The sequence below is a fragment of the Macaca mulatta genome, chromosome 8 (genome assembly GCF_049350105.2).
Source record: "Macaca mulatta isolate MMU2019108-1 chromosome 8, T2T-MMU8v2.0, whole genome shotgun sequence".
In the NCBI taxonomy this organism is placed as follows: Eukaryota; Metazoa; Chordata; class Mammalia; order Primates; family Cercopithecidae; genus Macaca; species Macaca mulatta.
In genome coordinates, this window is record NC_133413.1 from 25138340 (window position 1) to 25160508 (window position 22169).

At 43.7% G+C, this 22169-nt stretch overlaps 1 protein-coding gene across 12 annotated transcripts in view; it reads right to left on the bottom strand.

The window, feature by feature from the left end:
- Positions 1-10810: 10810 nt before the first annotated feature.
- The window catches only part of ENTPD4 (ectonucleoside triphosphate diphosphohydrolase 4), a 29295-nt gene continuing 17936 nt past the window's right edge, over positions 10811-22169 (bottom strand). For 10 of the 12 annotated variants that reach the window (XM_015144984.3, XM_077942730.1, XM_077942728.1 and 7 more), the window contains 5 exons: positions 21382-21548; positions 18565-18889; positions 17014-17099; positions 15945-16106; positions 10811-14651 (listed from right to left, as the gene is read on the bottom strand). In XM_015144984.3, coding sequence (XP_015000470.3) covers positions 14423-14651; positions 15945-16106; positions 17014-17099; positions 18565-18889; positions 21382-21548 — 969 coding nt within the window. In that variant the 3' untranslated portion in view covers positions 10811-14422. 12 annotated transcript variants of the gene reach the window in all.

Consider the following 22169-nt stretch of genomic DNA (forward strand, 5'->3'; position numbering starts at 1 on the left):
GAGGGAGGCATGACAGGAGTTTTTACTCACATTTTATAGGATTGGAAACTGAAGTCCAGAGAAGTGACACGGCTTGCCGAAGGCCACATTCGAAGTGACAGAGGCAGGGCTTGGCTGGGCCTTCCGACTCCAGGCCACAGCCAGGGCTTTCTGAGTGCAAGCTCCTTTCATCAGACACTTACTACAAATGAGTCAGGGCGCTGGGCCATGGGGATGCAGAAATAAAAATTGACATGGGGTCCCTGTTCCTAAAAAACTCAGAAGGCTGGGCACGGTGGCTCACTCCTGTAATCTCTGTGCTTTGAGAGGCCAAGGTGGGAGAACTGCTTGAGCCCAGGAGTTAGAGACCAGCCTGGGCAACATAGTGAGACCCTGTCTTTACAAAAACTGAAAAAATTAGCTGGGTGTGGTGGCATGCACCTGTAGTCCCAGCCACTTGAGAGGCCTAGGCGGGAGAACTGATTGAGCCGGGAGTTTGAGGCTGCAGTGAGCTATGATCGCATCACTGCACTCCAGCCTAGGTGACAGAGCAAGACTCTGCCTCTAAAGAAAAGAAAGGAAAGCTCATAGTCTTGGAGGTGGGACAGAGGGCAGGGTGACAAGTATACAAACGGACACTTCCAATGACAAATTTGGTAAAAAGATGCCATGTGAGCAGAGAGAAGGACCTGAACTCAGTCAAGCAAGACTTCCGGTTGGGGGTTGATGTGTGTTCCCCCAAAAGATATGTTGAAGTCCTAACTCTGGGAGCTCTGAATGTGACCTTGTTTGAAACTCTGAATGTGACCTTGTTGAATGTGACCTCTTTGCAAATGCAGTCAAGTTAAGATGAAGTCATCAGGGCAAGTCCCAATCCAATATGACAGGTGTCCTTATAAGAAGAGGAAAATGCCACGTGAAGACTGAGACAGAGATGAAAGTGACACAGCTGCCAAGGACCATTGAGGATTGCTGGTCACCGCCAGAAACCAGCAAGGGGCAAGGAAGGATTCTACAGGGTCTCAGAGGGAGCGTGGCCCTGCAGACTCCTCAACTTGACTTCCAGCCTGAACAACTGTGTCTGTGTTTTTCCACATTGTGGGCCCTGCCTTCGTGATGTTACTTCTGCCCACCACATTTTCCTGCACAGTCCCCTCTGAAAGCTCCACAGCCTTCCCTATTGAGCTCAAGTGTCCTCTGCTCTTAGGAAGTATATTCACCTCCTAGGGCCCTCATGACAGAGCACCACGAACTGGGTGGCCTCAACAGCAGACACTTATGCTCTCACAGTTGTGCCTCTAACACAGGGGAAGCTAGATACCTCCGGTGTTTCAGCTCAATGCTCAGAGCTGATTGCAGTCATTCAGGTTTTACAGGTCACAGCCTCAGATTCTGGCAACATTGTCTAATTCAGCTTATGTTGTAAATGTAGCCAGTCGCATAGAAACTGCTACAATTAAAAGTACACTAGACCCAGAACTGTTTAATTTATTTATTTTTGAGATGGAGTCTTGCTCTGTCAGTGCAGTGGCGTGATCTTGGCTCACTGCAAGCTCCGCCTCCTGGGTTCATGCCAGCCTTCTGCCTCAGCCTCCCGAGTAGCTGGGACTACAGGCACCTGCCACCATGCCTGGCTAATTTTTTGTATTTTCAGTAAGACGGGGTTTCACCATGTTAGCCAGGATGGTCTCAATCTCCTGACCGCATGATCCGCCTGCCTCGGCCTCCCAAAGTGCTGGGATTACAGGCGTTAGCCACTGTGCCTGGCCGCTTAATTTATTTTTAAGACTTCAACAAGTTATTTGTTCTCATGCAGCTCCTTTTCATATTTCTCATATTCGCTCCCACACACAACTTCCTGGGCCCCTATCTCTAGGTAATGAGAAAGCAGACAAACTGATTGGTTCTGTGTTTCAGCAAGCTCAAGCGTCTCATGCACCTCTGCACCAAAATACTTCCGCCCTTACTTGCATGTTCCATTTATCTCATAGCCAACCTAGGGCTATAATACAAGCTTGTCCTACTTGCCAGCATGTCCCTTGAACCACACCTGTAGAAGACTGTAACTGATGAGGTTTGGCTCCAAATGAAATCTGGCAAATGGATGTTACACACGTAGCAACCTTTGGTAAGCTTAGCTATGTTCATGTGACCATAGACACTTATTCTCATGTGCTGCATGCTACATGCCAAACAGGTGAGACAGCTGGTCATGTACGGTGACATTGTCTGTCATCATTTGCTCATATGGGGATACCTAAACAATTAAAAACTGACGATGGACTTGCTGATACTAGTCATGCTTTTCAAAATTTCTTACAGCTTTGGGCTATAACCCGTAAGACAGGAATTCTTTATGATCCTAGAGGACAAGGCATTATAAAGCGGGCACATCAAACATTACAATGCATGTTGAAAAAACAAAAAGGGGGTATAGGAGGCCAACTACCACCTCAATCAAAACTACATTTAGTCTTATTTACTTTAAATTTTCTGACTCCTGGTACGGAAGGTAAGACTCCAGCAGAAAGACATTGGTAAGTGTTAGAGGAAAAGAAGAAGGTTTATCCAAAAGTGTTATGGAAATTCCTGGAAGAAGGACAATGGAAAGGTCTGGTGGATTTACTAACATGGGGACGAGGGTATGCTTGTGTTTTTGCATGAGATGGACAAACCGTGTGGGTGCCCTCAAGGTGCGTGCGGCCATGGAATGGGAAACTGGAGGAACTCAGGGTGGCCAACCATGGACCTGGTCCCTCTGGTATGAGCCCATGAGTCAGCTGGAGCCTCAGTGCAAAGGTGGAGAGAAGGCCAACTGGAGTCACGACACACTAAGATTACATTTGTAAAGATTATCATCACTCAATTTACAGTTTGTGTTTTTAATCCTTATGTCGTTTTGGCAGCTAAGAAGGACCGGCTCCAGGTAAACAATACCCAATTGACCTGTAAGTCTTGCCAGTTATATCGCTGCATTGATCATAGCACATTGCCAACACATAATATCTCTACTTTGATTATTTTAGGTCTCATCCCTGGGCTATGGATTCCCATTAATCTGTCCAAGTCTTGGGCTGCCACACCTGCTTTGCATTTTGTGAAACTTCTTCTAACTCAGCTTACTCATTGTGTCCATAGAACCTTAAGCATGATCATTTTTGCTACTGTTTCCTTGGTCACGCTATTAACTTCTGTTGTGATATCTCCTGTAGCTTTTCATAATTCTATCCAAACAGCTCAGTACGTGGAGAACTGGACAGGCATAGCCAACTAAGCATGGCTAATTCAGAATAAAATTAACACTGAGTTACAAACTGAAGTGGCAATATTAAAATCCACGGTTCTATGGTTAGGGGAACAAGTACAAAGCTTGCAGTTGCAGCAGCAATTGCGTTGTCATTTTAATCACACTCATATTTGTGTAACCAACTTGGAATATAACCAAAGTGAGTATCCATGGGGCCTTGGGGCCTTGTGAAAGCCCATTTGCAGGGAGCTTTCACATCCAACATCACCTTTGATATTGGTGAATTACAAAATTCTTGATTTTAATAGGTAAACTCAAGAATTTCTGCCTTCTTTTGAAGACTAGACCGAATTCCAGCAAGGCCTGGAGAGCCTCAACCCTTGGACCTACCTAAGGCACCACATTTACATCTTATATGTGGTTCTTGGAATAATGTTGCTTTGTCTCTGTCATCTGTTTATAGTCTGTAAAATCGGATGGACTGCCAATCAGAGAATGAGAGCTGCCCAGCCTGGTCTTACATTCTTTCAATTAATTCATAAACAGAAAGGGGGATATGCAGGTAGCCGAAGGCCCATGGGATGTGACCAACCAGCATTCCACCGGAAGCTATATGATCAAACAGCAAACTGTTTATCATGAATGCAGGATGTGAGCAAAACTCACGACTGTTCCTGCCGACAGAAGGTTTGCTGGAATCACTCCCTGGCGCCGAGGCTGTCTACTGCGACATTTAGCCTGTTGTTTGAGGAATGCAGTCTTGCAAGCCTACTCTGGACTGAGTAGCTGACCCCTTCTTCCACCCCCACTTCTCACTATCTCTTTTGCCGAATAAATAAGGAGGGCTGTGTAAAGCTCAGGGCCCTTGTCCACTAGAGGCAAGGTACCCCCTGACCCCTGCTTCAAAATAAACTCTTTTGTCTCGTCTTTTATTCCCGCGTTCGCCTTGCTTTGTTCAGTCCCCCTAGGTCCGTGCAGGTTACAGTGGAATCGGTATTCACGTGCGTATTCTAGCTCATTTCATACTACAGAAGCAGTGAGGTAAGTCATGTGGCCTGCAAAGCTAAAATATTTATTATCTGGTCCTTTAGAGAAAAAAATTGCTGGCTTGGTCTGCAGTGGCATTTTTCAAATGTGAGCGTGCATTATGAGTGACCTGGAGGGCTGGCAAAATGAAGAATTTGATTCAAGAGGCCTGAGACCAAGCCTGAGATACAGCACTTCCGTCAGGCTTCAGTGATGTTGATGCTGCTGATTCAAGGACCACACTTTGAGAAGCAAGGACCGAGAGCAGCTCCATCTGATAGAAATATACTGGGAGCCACACAGGCAATTTAGAGTTGTGTAGTGTACATATTAAAAAGGTAGAAAGAAACAGGTGATGTTAATCCAACATTTTATTTAACTCAATATACCTAAAATACTGTCATGTCTCATGTACCCAATGTAAAGAAACAGATATTTCTTATTTCTTGTTTTATACAAAGTCTTTGCATAAAACTTTTTTTTTTTTTGAGACAGAGTCTTACTCTGCTGCCAGGCTGGAGTGCAGTGGCACAATCTCAGCTCACTGCAACCTCCGCCTCCTGGGTTCAAGCGATTCTCCAGCCTCAGCCTCCTGAGTAGCTGGGACTACAGGCGTGCACCACCACGCCTGGCTATTTTTTGTATTTTTAGTAGAGATAGGGTTTCACCATGTTGGCCAGGATAGTCTCAATCTCCTGACCTCATGATCTGCCCACCTCGGCCTCCCAAAGTGCTGGTATTACACGCATGAGCCGCCATGCCCGGCCTGAAATCCGGTGTGTATTTTATACTCAGAGCTCCTCTCGGTTTGGATTGGCCTGTTTCATGTGGCCGGAGGCCGTCATACTGGACAGTGCAGCTCTAGAGTACAGACTGGAGCCAGGCTGCCTGCGTTCAAATCCCAGCCCCACCACTGGCTAGTTGGGTACCTTGGACAAGTTATGTGCCCTTTCCACATCTGTTTCTCCACCTGTAAAGTGAAGGTAATCAAAGCACCTCCTCGTGTCATTTTGGGGATTGACACGGTTAGGCTTTGTGTCCCCACCCAAATCTCATCTTGAATTATAATCCCCACAATCCCTGGGAGAGACCAGGTGGGGGTAATTGAATCATGAGACTGGTTTCCCCCCGTGCTGTTCTCGTGATAGTGTTCTCACGAGATCTGATGATTTTATTAGTGTTTGGTAGTTCCTTCTACGTTCATTCTCTCCTGCCACCTGCCAAGGTGTCTTGGTTCCCTCTTCACCTTCCGCCATGATTGTAAGTTTCCTGACACCTCCCCAGCCATGCTGATCTGTGAGTCAATTAAACCTCTTTCCTTTATCAATTACCACATCTTGGGAAGTTCTTTACAGCAGTGTGAAAACGGACTAATACAGGGGTTATGTAAGCTAACAAAGAGCTAGAACAGTGCCTGGCGTGCAATAAGCTATCATTCTGTTATGATGACGGTTCTGCACAAGCAGCACCTTCTTTCCCTCCAATAATCAAGCAGGTGGTGCCATGTTTCCTGCCCCCATCCCTGGGGCCAGACTGTAGAGTTTAGTATGCTCTCTCCTCAGTTCTCAGCCTGGTTATTCCCCCTCGCTTTAAGGATCCTGCCTTGTTCATTCATTCCACAGATATTTATTGAATGTCTACCGCGTATCAGATCCTGTGCCTGGCGATACAACATGAAAACAGACAGACAAAAACCCCCTGCCTCCTGGATCATGTTCTAGTAGGTTAGTAGGGAGAGTCTTACATGGAATGTAATGAACACAGAGTGTGCTACATCTAAGGTCACAAGCATCATGGGGGGAAAGTGAAGCAGGGTGAGGGGGATGGAAAGTCCTCAGAGGGCCCTGAGGCCAGGGTGGCTGGAGTGGAGAGTCGCAGAGAAATGAGGACTGCGGTCAGAGAGGTGTGGAGTGGGAGGCCACAGTGCAGGGCTGTCTAGGCCATTATAAATACTTCGGTTCTTCCTGAGTCAAATACAGAGCGGAGTGGAGGGCTTTTGCCTGACAACTTCAAGGTCTGAATCACACCTTATCAGGCTGCCGTGCTGAAAACAGTCTGGTTTGGGTTGGGGTAATCAATCATCCTCCCTGGCCCTGAACTGAGGGGCTCACTGGGATGTGAGGTACCCTGAAACAAGATCAGTTTTATCTTTTGTCCTTTCATAAATAATCTGTGTCCCCATAATGTCCATTTTAATGTATTTGAGTCAAAATATGCACATCCTCATAGGACACAGTGTCGTGTGTCCCACATTAACATAATGGCATTATGCAACAATTCTCATGTCTTGCTTTCAGTATTCAGCACTATTTTTAAAAGTCACCTGCTTGCTATCCATAGGTCTAGGTCTGTCTCTCAGGACTATAGAGTATTCCAGGGCACTCACCTGCCGCCTTTGACTTGTCCAAGACCTTGCTTGCCTCCAACAACGCAGTCACTCAAAATCATTGCAAGGGCATCCTTCTGTAAGTCCATTTATGGACCCAGGTAGAAATCTCTCCGGAGAGCCACGTGCGAGTGGCTCTCTGAATCACAGGGCGCACACGCTGCTAACTTTTAAACTGCCAGCTCCCCTTCTGGGGTATGCATTGCAGTTTGCACCACCACCAGCAATATTGAAGTCCGGGCCCCGCATCACTGCCAGCACTTGAAGTCTGGCAATTCTGAGGGGCATAAGGTAGTGGCTCTTAATTTACATTTGCATTTCTTCAGCTCTCTTAGTTTATCTCTTGCTCACCATTTGGGCTTCCCCTGCTGTGAATCACCTATTAATATCCATGGCCGGTTTTTTCTTTTGGATTTCCTTTTTCTTGTTGTTTTGCAAGAAACTTTGTACATTTTAATCCCTTTTCAATTTTAGTGACTGCAAATACCTTCTTAGTCTGCCATCTGTTAGCTTTGATGATGAACAGAAAGCCTTACTTTAGATGTAGTCAAATCCATCCTTTCCCCCTTACATTTGATGCTTCTTGTGAGGTTTAAAAAGTGACTTTTAAGGACAACTTAGAATGAAAAACAATCTGAAGCTATGTTTAGAATAAAATAAATATGCAGGAATTATTTTCTGTAAGCAGGGCTTCAGAAAATATCAATCTTACTTTGCCTCTATTATTACTACCTAATTCTGGGCTTTCTTTTTCCTTTCTGTCAAGCCTGAACAGGTTACGAAGAAAGGAAACCACCTGAGGTAAATTTGGTTTTCCTAAGTTTTTCTAAATACAGCTTTAAAATGCAACACTCCCTTAACAAACTTTGGTGGAGGGAAGAAGTGAACGGAGGACTGAGACTCAGAGGCCTGGGTTTCATCCCGCCCTTCCCGGCACATTGCATATGGTTTTAAAACCACACAACTCCACACATCTGGAAAGAACAGCAAAGATCAAGAAATATATATATATATATATATATATATATATATATATATACACACACACACACACACACACATTTTTTTTTTTTTTTTTTTTGAGACAGTCTCGCTCTGTTGCTTAGGCTGGAGTGCAGTGGCACAATCTCGGCTCACTGCAACCTCCGCCTCCTGGGCTCAAGCGATTCTCCTGCCTCAGCCTCCTGAGTAGCTGGGACTACAGGCGCCCACCACCTTGCCCAGCTAATTTTTGTATTTTTAGTAGAGACAGGGTTTCACTATGTTGGCCAGGCTGGTCTCAAACTCCTGACCTTGTGATCCGCCTGCCTTGGCCTCCTAAAGGGCAGGGATTACAGGCATGAGCCACCATCCCCGGCCTAGGATAAAATATTTTTAAAATATTTGTTTCACAAATTTTAGAAACCTAAAGAGGTGATTTGTGAAAGAAACCAGATTTTCATTAGTTTACAAATATTTATGAAACACTATGTACTACTCGGTGTCTTCTTTGTTGGGTTACAAATGTAGAAACAGAAAGTAAACGCAGGACCTGTCATGGTCCATGTTCAAGGACATTTGGGGCAGAAACAGATACACCGATGGACAACAGGGCCACGGGAGGTGGGAGAGAATTTAAACGTGTAATTTGAACTTTACAGAAAACAGCCAGGAAATTCTGGAAAACTCTCTTGCGCTGCCATGACCAGCATCAGAGAACTTTACCAGGCTGAGGAGAGCCTGCTACATGTCTAAGTGTTTTGAGTCTAAAATCTGGGTATTAAAGCTTGGGCCAAGGGGGAGAAGCAGCAATCTTAGGAGAAGAAAATGCTAAGTCTGGTCCCTGGAGTTTAAGTCTTGTATAATCACAGGCAAGAATAAGATGATTAGGCCCGGCGTGGTGGCTCACGCCTGTAATCCCAGCACTTTGGGAGGCTGAGGCGGGTGGATCACGAGGTCAGGAGATCGAGACCATCCTGGCTAACACAGTGAAACCCGTCTCTACTAAAAATACAAAAAATTAGCCGGGCGAGGTGGCGGGCGCCTGTAGTCCCAGCTACTCAGGAGGCTGAGGCAGAATCGTGTGAACCTGGGAGGCGGAGCTTGCAGTGAGCTGAGATCACGCCACTGCACTCCAGCCTGGGCGACAGAGTGAGACTCCGTCTAAAAAAAAAAAAAAGAATAAGATGATTAATATTTTCAGAACTGTCCACTTCAAACTGATTCTCATGAAGGCAAAAAGGGTGAAAGGTGGTATTCACACTCCCAATCAGAAGCCTGAGAGAACAGCAAGAACAGCCGGCACAGGGACCTTGTAGAAATAACACAACGAAAGACCCACACTGGGGATTCTAAAGCCGCTCCTTTGTGTTTCAATGGCCTTGCCACAGACCAGCTTTTCCCCTTCCAGTCACACAGGGGCCACTGGAATCCCAATCCCTTGACAAAACACCAGATGCCTGAGATGTTTATTTGATGACTGGATGAACAGGAGGAAAAAAACTCCTTTTCCCTCCGTCTTTGGAGTTCACATATTTAAACAAGAAGCCTGTCTTTTGTGCCTGTCACCATTGTGTTCTGTGAGGAGCTTTCAGTTCTTTACTCAGGGCAGAAATCCTTCTTAAGGCTTGGTTTTCTTGTTTGGGCCTCTTACATGAAACAGACACAGGCTGCTGACAGAAATGTTGAAGTGGTCATGAAGTCTGGAGCCCGGATGTCGTTCACCTGCCAAACAGTGTCAAGGGTGAAAGGCAAAGATCGAAGGCCAAAGTGCCCCTCGTGTCCCCTGCAGCAGGTCTCAGTCAACCTTAATGGATCTATTAATAGAAAGAGGCAGGACTGCGCAGGGGAAGGGGGACTAGCCTGGCTAAAAGCAAAATAAAACACATCAACAGACACACTCTTCTATTGTTAGGAGGAGGTGGGATCACAGGCCCAGAGGCCCACAGGCTCCCAGACTAGGCGAGGCCGGGAAGACTCACAGGATTGCTTTTCATGCTGCCACTGATGGATGCTGCAGGCAGATCCACTCTGCCAAGGCGCGCTTTGGGATTAGCCGGGCAATCCTTTGTCTTTTCATGACGTTTCCAAAAGACACTGACTCTGACGGAGGTGACCTGCACTTCACGAACCCTCTGTGCAAACCATTAGCGTTTCAGGATCTCAAAAAAACCAAAAACACCACGGGCACATGCCAATTCACAGGACAAATGGAAACAGACTGAAAACAAACACACACAGAACCATGGCTTTTCAGACCTGTCAATATGGTTAGTGTTGGAAACGGGCATTGACTTCTCTTCCACCAAGTGGAATAAAAATTTAGATGCCTTTTGACATCTTAGATATTTTAATGTATTTATACTCAGGCGAAAAGCCCTATAATTATTGCACTGCCTCAAAAATTATTTACGACAGTTCTATCTTAATGCTGTGTCCTGTTTTCCTAGCGGTCAACGGCTTGAGCACCCCCCTTGAGCTCACTTTGCTGGCTCTGTTCTCTCATTTTGTTTTGCGCTTCCCTCTCCTCTCCAGCATGTCTCAGGCCTTTATTTTTGTTGGTCCTAACAGCTGGTCCCCTTCCCTTCCCATCTGTTTCTGTCATCTATTTTCAGGTTATGGCTCAGGCCCACCTTCCTCCTCCAGGAGAACATCTATGTATTCTCCAACGGCTGAGAAACATGCTGAGTGTCTAATTTCATCTTCCATATATGTAACGCGTAACATTAATAAAGACAGTCATACTTTTCTGGAAATAAGCCAAAGGTTCTAAGCTTAGATCGAACTGCAAAACGGTGTAACACAAAGTCAGCATTTGCTGTTACTATAAAATATATAAGCGTTGGTTCATTTTATTTCTTTTCCTTGTCTACACACAAGTAGGTCCTTAAAATGATGACCTTATAAACAGTCATCTCAGTGGCAATGATTGTTGGTAAATGGCTTAACGTCGTGGGTTGGTCACTACTTATGAAATATCTGGTTTCTGAGCTGCAGAGTGTGTGGATACCCTCTCCACAACCCCACACAATTGTGATTCACTTTATGCACACCCAACACAACACATGCAAAGCGTGTGTGTCAGACTCAGACAACGTATTTCACTGAATCTGGACTGAAGTTCAACTCATCGTTCTAATGAGTAAGAAGATTCAAAGATGACAAGGAAGCAAGCCCACACAGTCTACGGGCCATGGGATGATGAACTTTCATTTTATTGATTTTTCAATACCTAAGTGTGGCAATGTAAGGCTGCCACATACAGCAAGTGACATGACACCACAAGGACCTTCTGAGAGAATTATTCTTACTTTGGATGGAAGACATCACTTAAACAAAAAACATTTAAAGATGCTCCCTTGCTTTTTATAATTCCTAACTGTAAAACAATTTTAGTACAGAACAAAAAAATTCTCCTTGGTCACATCATTAATTATTGAAGGGGAAACAGTATCAAAAGAAACAAAACACTGAAATAAATAACTAAGTAATTTACTGAAAGGTAGTTTTGCTGCATTGCACACAACCGACCGCACAGAATTCTAAAACTGATTTTTTTCCTTAAAGGATGGAAAACTCATTTGCCATTTTTAGTTTCTTGCTAAGTGATACATGCTCCTCTTAAGGAAAACTACTCTGTATAGGCCTGAGTTTAAAATGTAAATATCTGTTTATCCAGAGTTAATCTAGAGTACACAGGTATGGAAAACTGATGGTGGAAACAGGGACCTATCCAGCCTTCAGGGCAGCTGGGCAGGGGCCCCATGTCACTGGCCTCAGCCACCAGCAGTGCCTTCACTCTGCCCAGGTCAGAAAGCACTGCCTAAAGCCAGAGCTTAGGATGAACATGGGCAAAAAGCACTGGTACAATTCCATGTATTTCTCTTCTACTGTAATGTCCCCAGAGGGATTGTGAAATCTCTGAGAACATCCCCTGGAGGAGGTTTAAAAATGAGAAGCCTATGATACGGCTATGGAACATAAGCACTTATTGCTGGCATGTTTCTACCAAGATTGAACATGATGCTTTTCCTTGATAAAGCTTTGGGCAAGTTCCTAGTCCAATTTCTTCTGTTACAAGTACACAGAGTTTACTGCCTTCTTGGTCAGCTCTTGATATGAATTCTTCTCTAGAATGAAGCTCCTCCCTGGCTTCTCTCTCACCCACCCCGTATCTCTCAGAGAAAGCACCTGGCTGTCTTCACCTACGCGAGACCTTCTCTGGAATGTGATTTGCTGCGACTGCAGACATCTCCACACAGCATAATGAACTCCCTTGAGTGGTCTCTTTTTAAACAATTTTGGGGGAGGGGCAGGTCTCTTGGTTTGTTTGAAAACTCATCTTGAAAATAATCTAGACAGAAAAATGCTAAGTGAAATTCTGGTGCATAAACAAATATTTTAAGATTGAAGTTTGGTTACTTCTCTTGTCCACCTTTTTGTTCCCACAAATGGAAACTACATTCCTGATTTAAGAGGAGGCTGCTGTCTGTATCCTTTTTTGAACTGCATTGTTCTCAAAAGGACCAGCAAATTTTTCTGCAAATATTTTAGTAAATATTCTAGGCTTTACAGGCCACACATAGTGTCTGTTGCATATTCCTCAACGTTTTTTTCTCAGGTAACTGTTTAAAAATGGCATATCCACTGCTGCCTCTCAGCTGGAGCAGCGAGGTTTTCTCAGCCCTTGTTTCAGGACCCTCAGGTATGTGACTAACTTTTATGTCCAGAGCTGGAAGGCGGGGGTCCCCTAACTCCCTGGGTGCCCATCTGCCCACTTCACCCATTTGTGGCCCCTTCCTTTCCTTCCTTCTGTCTCTGCTGTTGACCCCTAGTGGCTCCATCGCCAGCTCCCTGCAGCTCCACCAATAATCCATGGCTCCTATAGGAGGAGTCACAGGAGGGTGGCCAAGACCAATTTATTAGGTGGGCAGGACCAACTTATTAGGTAGCCAGAAGCTCACCCACTTTCTTAACAACTTTGACCATGAAGCACAAATACAATGCAGGCAAATCTAGACAGGCAGAGTCTCCTCCAGGAGCCCGATAACCTGGACAACTACGAGACCCTGCGGCTGTACAAGGCACTGCTGGAGATGAACCAGCTCCAGTCTCTCCCCTGTGACAAGCCTCTGCCTGGGTCCCCCGGCTGCTAGTAACATGCTTTGAAATCTAGGTGGAGGGAGCCATGCCCCCACAGCTCTTGCCTCAAGGATTAGATGCATTTTACCTTCCAGAGAGGCAGGTTAAGCCACACCTGAGGCAGTTTGAGCCACAATTGGGACAGAATTCCCTTAGTCTTCTCTTCTGACCCTTCAGCAGAACTGCCTCTAATGCTCAGTTCACGGCAATACAGGCCTTTTCTCTCCTGTTTCTCCAAGCTCGTCCAGCCTCTGCCCAGTACCTAGTTCCAAAGCCACTTCCATATTCTCAGCTATCTGTTATAGCAACAACCCCACTAATCTGCTACCAAGTACATGAATTTAACTGTTCTGGAGTTAGGGAACAGCACATACAGACACTTGCACAAAACAAACTCCACCTAAAAAAACTGTATGAGAATTCCCCAAACTTCTCAACTAAATAAATAGGTGAAAAAACACGATCTCACATATGCCAATCCAATTGTCCTTTTTAGATTTTGGCTTAAATTGTCATTTTTTTTTCCTTCACATGTGAATTTATTTTCTGTATTGGATGCAGACTCTTCCCTTCTGGATTTACAGTGGCACTGACAATGACAGCCTCAGCCAAAGCAGTGACGAAGAACACTCGGCAGGCTGTGCGTGGGGTCTCCAAGTATGATTAAAAGCTGAGATGACTTTTAATTAAGGAGGGTGGGGGGAGTGGAAACACCAATTGGAAGCTGGAAGAAACTGAGGCACAATTAAGCAGAAACACTGAGAAATACTGAAGAGCAAGAAGTGGGCATGTGCTCTAGTTCCAATAAAACCGAAACTGGTGAAACTAGGATTTTTCCAATTCTTTCAAAACCAAAGTGTTCTAACGCCACTGAAATATAGAATAAGGAGAGTAATTACCTGCGGTCAGGAAAAGATAATAGTAACAAGGATTTTTCCAAATAAAATGAACCAGTAAATTCTGAAGTGTGTGTTTTTGAAGAACCAGCATTGCCTCCGCTCACTCTGGTTCCTGGAGATTTTTCACACACTCACACAAAGCTCTAGTCGATAGTTCACTATCACTTTTATAAATGGTTATCTCCTGGTGCCTATATTTCTCTGTTTTAGATATACATGGTTTAAAAAATTTAAATTTGCAAAGAACACAATACAGTAACAGACCTGAACAATAAATAAAAAATAAACATCACCCTCTTCAGGTTAGAGCTTTCGAGACAGAGAAAAAAGAGGATTATCATTTCAGGCAGTAAGTTTTTTGGCTCTATAAAAGCATCACTATTCAGTCCCCTCTCCACTGACAGAATGTGTCTTTCCACCTCCCTCCGGTATCAAAGTGCATTTGTTTAAATCTAACATTCCTTAAAGAAACCCCAGAAATCTCATTTATTTTTGGCAGATACCCTGTGCAGCAAAAATCAAGTGAATTTCCCTTTTCCCCACTCCTCAATTTAAAGCTGTACTCAAAAGGGCTAAATGCAATACTTCTAGACAGCAGGGCTTACAAACAATGGATTTTTTGTTTTTGTTTGGAGGAACAAAAAAGGGAAATAAAAAACAAAACCACAGGAAAATAAAGAGGAGAAACCCTGAGGCAAAAATGGCTTTTCCTTTCGAGTCTTTGAGTCTTCGTGGAGCTATGAGCCGGATCACAAGATCACAGGATCACAAGGTCCCCGCGGCGTTCTGGGTGGGAAGGCCCTCCTCCATCCAGAGGGCGGCGGCCGAGCCGTTCCGGAGAGTGCGCCGGTGGATGCGCCGCAGCCGCAGCAGGTACAGCAGGATGGCCAGCAGCACCACCAGGAAGCAGCCAGAGAACAGGTAGTGGTTGTAGACAAAGGAGACGCCCCGCCAGTGGGTGTGACTGGCCCGGAAGGCTTCCTGCTGGATGTCTCTGCCCATGTGAACACCAAACAACAAACAGGACAGTAAGCAAGGAAAGGGGTGGACACGGTGCACGGGGGATGGCGGGGCCCAGGCCCCAGAGCTGTACTTCAGGAACTGCAACCCTACCTGTGAAATGGAGAACAGAACAGCCCAATGCAGGGAATTTCTAATTGTCAATGAGATAACACCTGAGAGTATACTCTGAAGTCTGTCATTATAATTTGGGTAACCAAAATCAGAGGAATTTAGAAGAGTCGTGAGGGATTTGCTGACACAAAGTAGTCAACGTGTAAACAAACTGCATGCTTGTGATCAGTAACACCCATGACTCACTATTTTTACAGTTAACCCAGTTAAAAGGGTCGCTGAGAAATGCTCAATTAAATGAAGGGGGTGGGAGGAAGAGCAAATATCTCATCTATCTGGTAACTCGGGTTCATACCACAGGTCAACTGACAGCAGATCTGCAAACGTGAATGGGGAAAAATGCACATCTTTGTTATACCCAAGCGCTGACTGAATGTAGCATTTCTTTGACCAGAAATGCAGACAACAAACTATCATTAGTGTTGGCAGCACCTGCAACTTTGTTACTAATGAAAATCACAGATCTTTCACATCACATTATGGTACCACTAATGCCTCAAAATATCACTGACGCTCATTGCCTAAACAAATTACAGAAAGTGCTAATTCTGCTGCCAGATCCTGTTATTTAATATGTTAATAAAGAAGAACACATATCACAGTATCACAAACTTGTTTTCTGTAATATTTTGATGAATATTATTTCAATATGATGGTTTCTTCTGTAATCCTATGTATTTATACATGCATTTAAAAACAGTATTTGGAAAAGAGGCCTGAGTCATAATCACGCCTGTAATCCCAGCTCTCAGGGAGGCAGAGGCGGGAGGATAGCTTGAGCCCAGGAGTTCGAGACCTGCCTGGGTAATATAGCGAGACCCCGTTCTCCACAAAAAGGAAAAAAAAAAAAGACAAAAAAAAAAAGAACTCCGGAACTGACCTTTTACCAGGGTTGGGGAACAGACAGTTGAGAATAACCAAACACAGGGCAGTAGGACAGGAGGGCTGTGTATTACAGGATGGTAGGGTGGGAAGGGAGGAAGCACTTGTGGGGAGGGGGCAAGACCAAAAGCAAGCATCACTGTCCCCACAATTCTGCTGTGGCTGGCTCTAATAGCAATGCCCCAAACAGGCACAGGCCATAGCTGCCATGAGGCACTGTAACTGCAGAAAAGCATCTTTTTGATTCTTGCTACCAAATTCACAGCCCTACCTTAATGGTAGAAAGCGGGTCCTGTAGAGGATGGCTCCAAGGGTCCACTGAACCTCCTTGTCATAAACTTGCAAGGCAGTCTTTAAGCTTTTATAGTTGACAGGAAATGAGAAGCCCCTATGAAACACCTCAAACATCCAGGCCGATTTGAAGCACTGATACCTACAAACGGCAAGCACAAAGGCAAGTCAGACTGACTCGCTCTGTCAAGACGGCAGGCGCACAGACAATCCTTCCCTCTCCGGGCAGCCGTGGGGCAGGGGCTTCCTCAGGCCGGCTCTCCCAAACCCACTGCGTGCGTTTCAAGGCTGATGTACTTGGTTCACATCCCTAGTCCCACAACATGGAGCAGTCCACCTGTCAAATCAGTTAGTGCATGAACCCGGTCTCGGCGTAATGTCATATGTCCCTGAGACAGATTTCTTTTCCCTCTGGCATTTCACCATTCATTCCCTGAATGAATACTGAACAGGTTCCAACCTCTTTGTACCTCAGTTGATTATAAAATGAGATGGTAGGAAGGTTCTTTTCAGCTCTGATATTATATGACTCTAAATATTTATTAGAGGTTTACTTTTGGCCAAGCACTGTGCTAAGCAAGTAGTAAGATAGAATAATTAATAAGATACAGTGTCTGCACTTAAGTGACTTACGATGAAAGGAGATTTTTAAAAAGCAACAGAAAAAGCAGAACATGATAAAATGCATTAACGAAGTAGGATGAATTCCTGAGACTCAGAGAAAGGGATGAAGTCTGATTGAGGGGACACAGCAAGACTGGAAAGGGACAGCCTCTGACTGGACTCTGATGTCTGGGCAGGACTTGAACAAGCAAAGGTATGAACATGGGAATTTCAGACGGAAGAGACAGTAAAAGTGACTAAAACAAAAAAGATATGGAATATGTCTGGGCACAAGTATTTGTCCCGTTTGAAAGGGGTCCAGGGTAGATGGGAAGAACAGTGAGTGAGGAGAAGCTGGATTGAGGCCAGGGTGTGGCCAGCCAGTGGGGCCAACACTGAATTATGGTTCTTAAAGAGTGCCCTGGGCTTGATCTTCTAGTACTTACTTAAGCCTGTGGAGGTCAGCATGAGAGGCGTACAGTCCTCGGTCAAAGCGTTCCCGCAAAATGGACCACTTTGTTGCACAATAATCCTGAAAACAAATTTACCAAAATAAATCACTACTAAAGGCTTATTAAAATTCTCACTTTAAAAATGGTTTACCAAATTTATATTTGTAACAAGCATATCCTTCCCATTAGGAAACACACAAGCTTAACATACAATAAATGCAAGATATACGCAAACACTCAGGGAATACTTACTGATTTGCAAACACAATGCTTTGCCTTAAAATTTTGTCCAGGTATTGTTAAAGAGAGCTTTGCTGTACACAACCAACCTCTCCAAAACTGTTTAGTTTCTCCCTCCATGACTGCATGGTACAGACATACATTTTTGGAAAAGTGAAGCAGTATTTTAGCTACTTCAAACTAAATCCTGTACCTGCGGAGGACACAGTACAAGCTACTGGGAAAATCAAAACAAAAGGCTTTTGTCTTTAACAGAAGGGAAAGAGATCCCACTATTTCCTGAAGTTATTTGTTATAATATTAGTAACTTTTATTGAGCATTGTGTAAGTGCATCTTCTCAGTGTAATACTTAACTCCTCGAGGTGGCTACCATCCCGACCTCTATTTAAAGGATGAAGACACTGCTGAGAGATGTGGGAGATGGGCCTGGGTGACAGGGAGCTCAAGGAAGAAGCACTTGGCCTTGAGAAAGGGCTCAGCATAGGCGCTTCAGGAACATGAACATGGACACAGAGGAGACGTCGTGGAGAGCACGAGGGAAGCCAGCTGTTTGACATGATTACAGCATACAGTGCTCTGTGCTTCAAGATGGGTTTGAGGAACACTTGGGAGATAAAATATTACATTTGTGACTGATTACACTGGGGTGTACAGAGACATGAATTGGTTAGAGGGAGAAGTCCATGACTCCTAGGCTGCAGGGAGGGGGACTGGATGGTTGGTGATGCCATTAACTAAGAGAGAACAACAGGAACAGAATGGAGAGAAAATGGTGGGTTTGTCTGGAGCTGTGGAATCTAGCAGGCAACTGGGCAGGGGTCAGGATTGGAGCCTCTTCCTGAGAGGCAGCAGCAAACCCTGAGCATGGATGAGACCATCCAAGAACCTGAAGGTGAGGGGCTAAGTGTGGAAGTCTGGCATCACCTAAGTTTAAGGTGTGTCAGGAAGGCAGAGAGAACACAAGAACAGGAGTGTCCTGGCAGGTCAGGGAGCGGGAAGGCTAGTAGGAGAATTGTCAGATAGCAGCAAAGCATAAAAATGACATAAAACACTGTAATTTGGAGGTAACTGATGACCAGGGTAGCTAATGGAGTGGTGGGCAGAAGTCAGCTTACAGTACATTTTTTACTTCTGCTGTGACTATTCAACCTCCCTCCAAGCAAAGAGAACAGGATTCCAACATGCTGCAGTGCAGCCTTCCACACTCCATCCTTCCCTGCCAGTGTGAAGTGAGGACACAACCCATCACCGTCCACGCTGGTCTCTCAAAAGCATGCGGAGCAGATGGCGTCTCTCAAGGGTACCTTTGCAGCTTTAGTAAATTTAGCAGCATTGTAGTCTCCCCCCATTCGTAACACATCCTCGGTGCAGTAGTAGAATTCGGAAAAGCCATAGAATTCACTGTTCTGGAAGTGAATTGGGGGCTGGTAGACCCCATTGAGCGAAGTCTGGGTCTCGTTTGTTTTATTCATGAAAGGCTGGATAGTCTCTCGACACAGGTCAAAGTCTCCAGTCCCTCGTAGGTATATGGTTTGTCCATTTTGCTGGATTTCATCTTTAATATCTAGGGGTAGGCAGGGGTCCAGGTACGGCATATCAGGAGTCAGACCAGTCTGTTTACCCAGGAGCCTATGGCAAAACAAAAAACTTTATCGTGAGTCCTACAGAAAACTGTGTTTTCAAGAAGTGGCTGCAAACCAGTGTTTCTCAAAATACGCTCTGTGGGACATGAGACCTGCAGGACGGTGTCTGTGGAACAGAAAAGGGTTCCGAGATAATTAGTTAGGAAAATACACACTTAAGACTTTCTTGGAGAGTCAGGATACAAATTTGTCTGCAGCAGACAGGCTACCAGAGGCCAGTTAGATGACCTATCCGATTACCTGATGCTCCTGGCAACTGGGCCTGACGTTCCCAGTTGCTGGGCACAAGGCAACTGTGCTGTTGCCAGCCCCATTTTTGCCACTAGTGCTTGTGATTTTACCTAATACAGATGGAAGGAACGTGACTGTGACAAGATCTGGTCCTGGGCATAGCAGGTTAGATGCTTTAGAAAACTAAGGTCAAGTTACTAGAAAATTATCAAACCAGGTGTGGGCAAGATTTTTAAAACTGGGAAAAATTAGCAAACGTCTAAAAGGATTTGGTATCAAATTGCTTTGCAAATCTCCTTTAAGAACTCAGTGTTCTTTAAACAAAGACAAACTGGTATCTCAATGAGGGGTGCAGTGCATGCCGAAGAAAGGATGGAGTCTAAAAACAGACCTTGGTTCGGAGCAAAGGATTAGCGAATGAATACAGAAGTTAAGACAGAATGTTTAAGGCCTGGCTCTATTTTTATGATTCTGTTTCAACTTATTTTTTTTCTTGATCAGCTATGGGTCCCAAATGCAGCAGACAGCAGTTTCTATTGCATGATGGGCTCTGAGAAGCCCTGTAGAAAATAAACATTAGTTTTGTTAACTGAAAGGCACTAGGTTTATTACTTGCTAATGAAATTTCTGGGAGTGAACACCTGTCATCCTATTGTGTGTGCACGCCTTAAAGCAGTAAGAAACAGAGAGGAGCTCACGAAATGTCAAGTGATGTTGGTGTTGGATACTGTGAAATCACAGGGGCCTGACAGGTATTGAACTGGTAGAGTTAAGCATGGTCAGAATTCAATATTCATCACCAACAGTCAAGTTTTCACTTTTCACTTCACTCACAAGTTGTGCATTCCTCAGATCAGGGTTACTCATCATGCAGTTGAATGTAATAAATTAAGGTCTTTGCCATAAAAATGTTCACTTAATTAAAAAAAATTAACCACCACTACAAATGGCAAACAGATAAATGTGTATTTCAATGCTCAATTCATGATATATGAAACATTTGTAATTATTATAAAAGTCAAAGAGTAGTCAAATATATATTTCATGCTATTATTTTTAGTTGTCCTATATCTAAATTAAGAAGTATTACTAAACTATCCATTATATAAAGCTTTCTGACATTAAAACCAATGAGTAAAAATTAAGGTTTCGGAAAAAATATATTTCAAATGTTGTTTATAAAATATTTCTAGTTTAAGACTACTATAAAAATGATTATACCAAGATATGCCAAATACCAATTAAAAATACAAAACCATGGGACTATCAATTTTATAATTAAAACTATTCAGACATAGGAAAAGGTTTTTATTGCTTTTCCTATTTACACACATGACTTTGTGGTAAATGTACTGAACAGCTCCAACTTGGTCTTTTTTCAAGTTCAGGCCTTCACAGGTTTACTAAGATTAATCAATGAAGTATACAATCTCTTAGCTCAATGAATCAGGATTCTTTCTCCTCAAAATTGTTTCATCAAAATAAACAAACAAATAAAACACAGTAATAAATAGGATAGCTTACATAACCCCAGAGTCAGATTTTTTGTATTCATCCAAATAGCTTTTCTGTTCTTACAAATTTCAAATAAATAATTGCTATATACTTACACTTATAAAGTCAATTTAAACCAATAGAGTGCTGTTTTGTTTTATATATTTTCTATAGCACAATTCTACATACACTCATTTTTTAAAGCTTCATTGCTAAATTTAAAAGCCACTAACTCTGACTCTTCTAGATAATTTATTTCTCTCGACTAATTCCCTTCACGATGGTTTTTATCCACTAACTAGCTGCACAGGCTGGTTCATCCACACAGTCTCCAGAACATCACATATTTCAATCTCCTCAGCAACAACAAGACAACACACTACCTGAGGCCTCCAGGACACCAGAAGTGCTCCAGATACTGGCTTTTCCAAGGACTCTGCATCATGAGTAGCATCACTCAGGGCTCCAAACTATTCTATAGTCTGATGGTGAAATTTCTAATCCATCAGTTGAGATGCGGGTGAGAGAGAGACAGCACGCACGCACCTCCTTCAGGGCACGTGGGACACAGGGCCGAAGGCAGGACCCTGGTGTGCTTTCATCTCTTCTCCCTGCTCAGCTAGTGGGGGAATAAAAAGCTAACAGTGCAACACACTTTTGCTAATTGAGTTCTTCCTGCTTTGCCTGGGTCTGTTTTTTAGGAGGGGAGACCTCGGTTTGCAAGTGACTGCCAAGGAGTGAAAGGTGCTTTACCTGTTCTTTTGAATGGTGTTGGCAAATATTCTGTCTTCGTATCTCTGTCGAGCAGCATTGCCACCAAACCCAAGAAAGGTGGCCACATAGACTCGATACACATGCTCAGTTTGGTGAACATCACATCCCAAGTTAAATTCAGCTAACAAGTTTTTAGCTACTTCTTCCTGCAAACATAAGCATAACAAACTTTAATAGCTTAAGCTACTTTAACCTCCTACTAAAAACAAGGGTCTAAAAACAGTCTCATCTAAGAGGAACAAAAACATCTGCTTCTGCACTTCCCAAAGACCCTTCTAAGCATCCTTCATAATTCAATATGACAATTCTGATTCAGGAAATTTCAGATGGGCTGCAAATTTGTGATACTGTTACAACTTTTTGAAAGAGGAAGTGAGCCAAACAGTTCATACCCTCTGACATTATTTATTTATGTAATCCTATGCTGTGGAAATAAACCTAAACATGGAAATGTTTCTATATGCAAATATGTCCTTTGTCATTCTATGGCAGAAAAAACTAGATGTCATCTAAATATATACTAGCAAGGGAAGGTTAATTACAGTAATCAATAGCTTACAGAGGAACATGCTCATGCAGTGTTAAATAAAGGACAAAAATCACATAAACTAAGACGATCACAACCATATTTTTTAAAACTATGAGTAGAAAAAAAAAAGAAAAGCAATTCATTAAAAGGCTAACAAGGGCTTTTTTAGATGATGAATCCATGGGAAATTCTTAATCTTGATTTTTCAGTATTTGTTCCAAACATTATTTCTATGTAT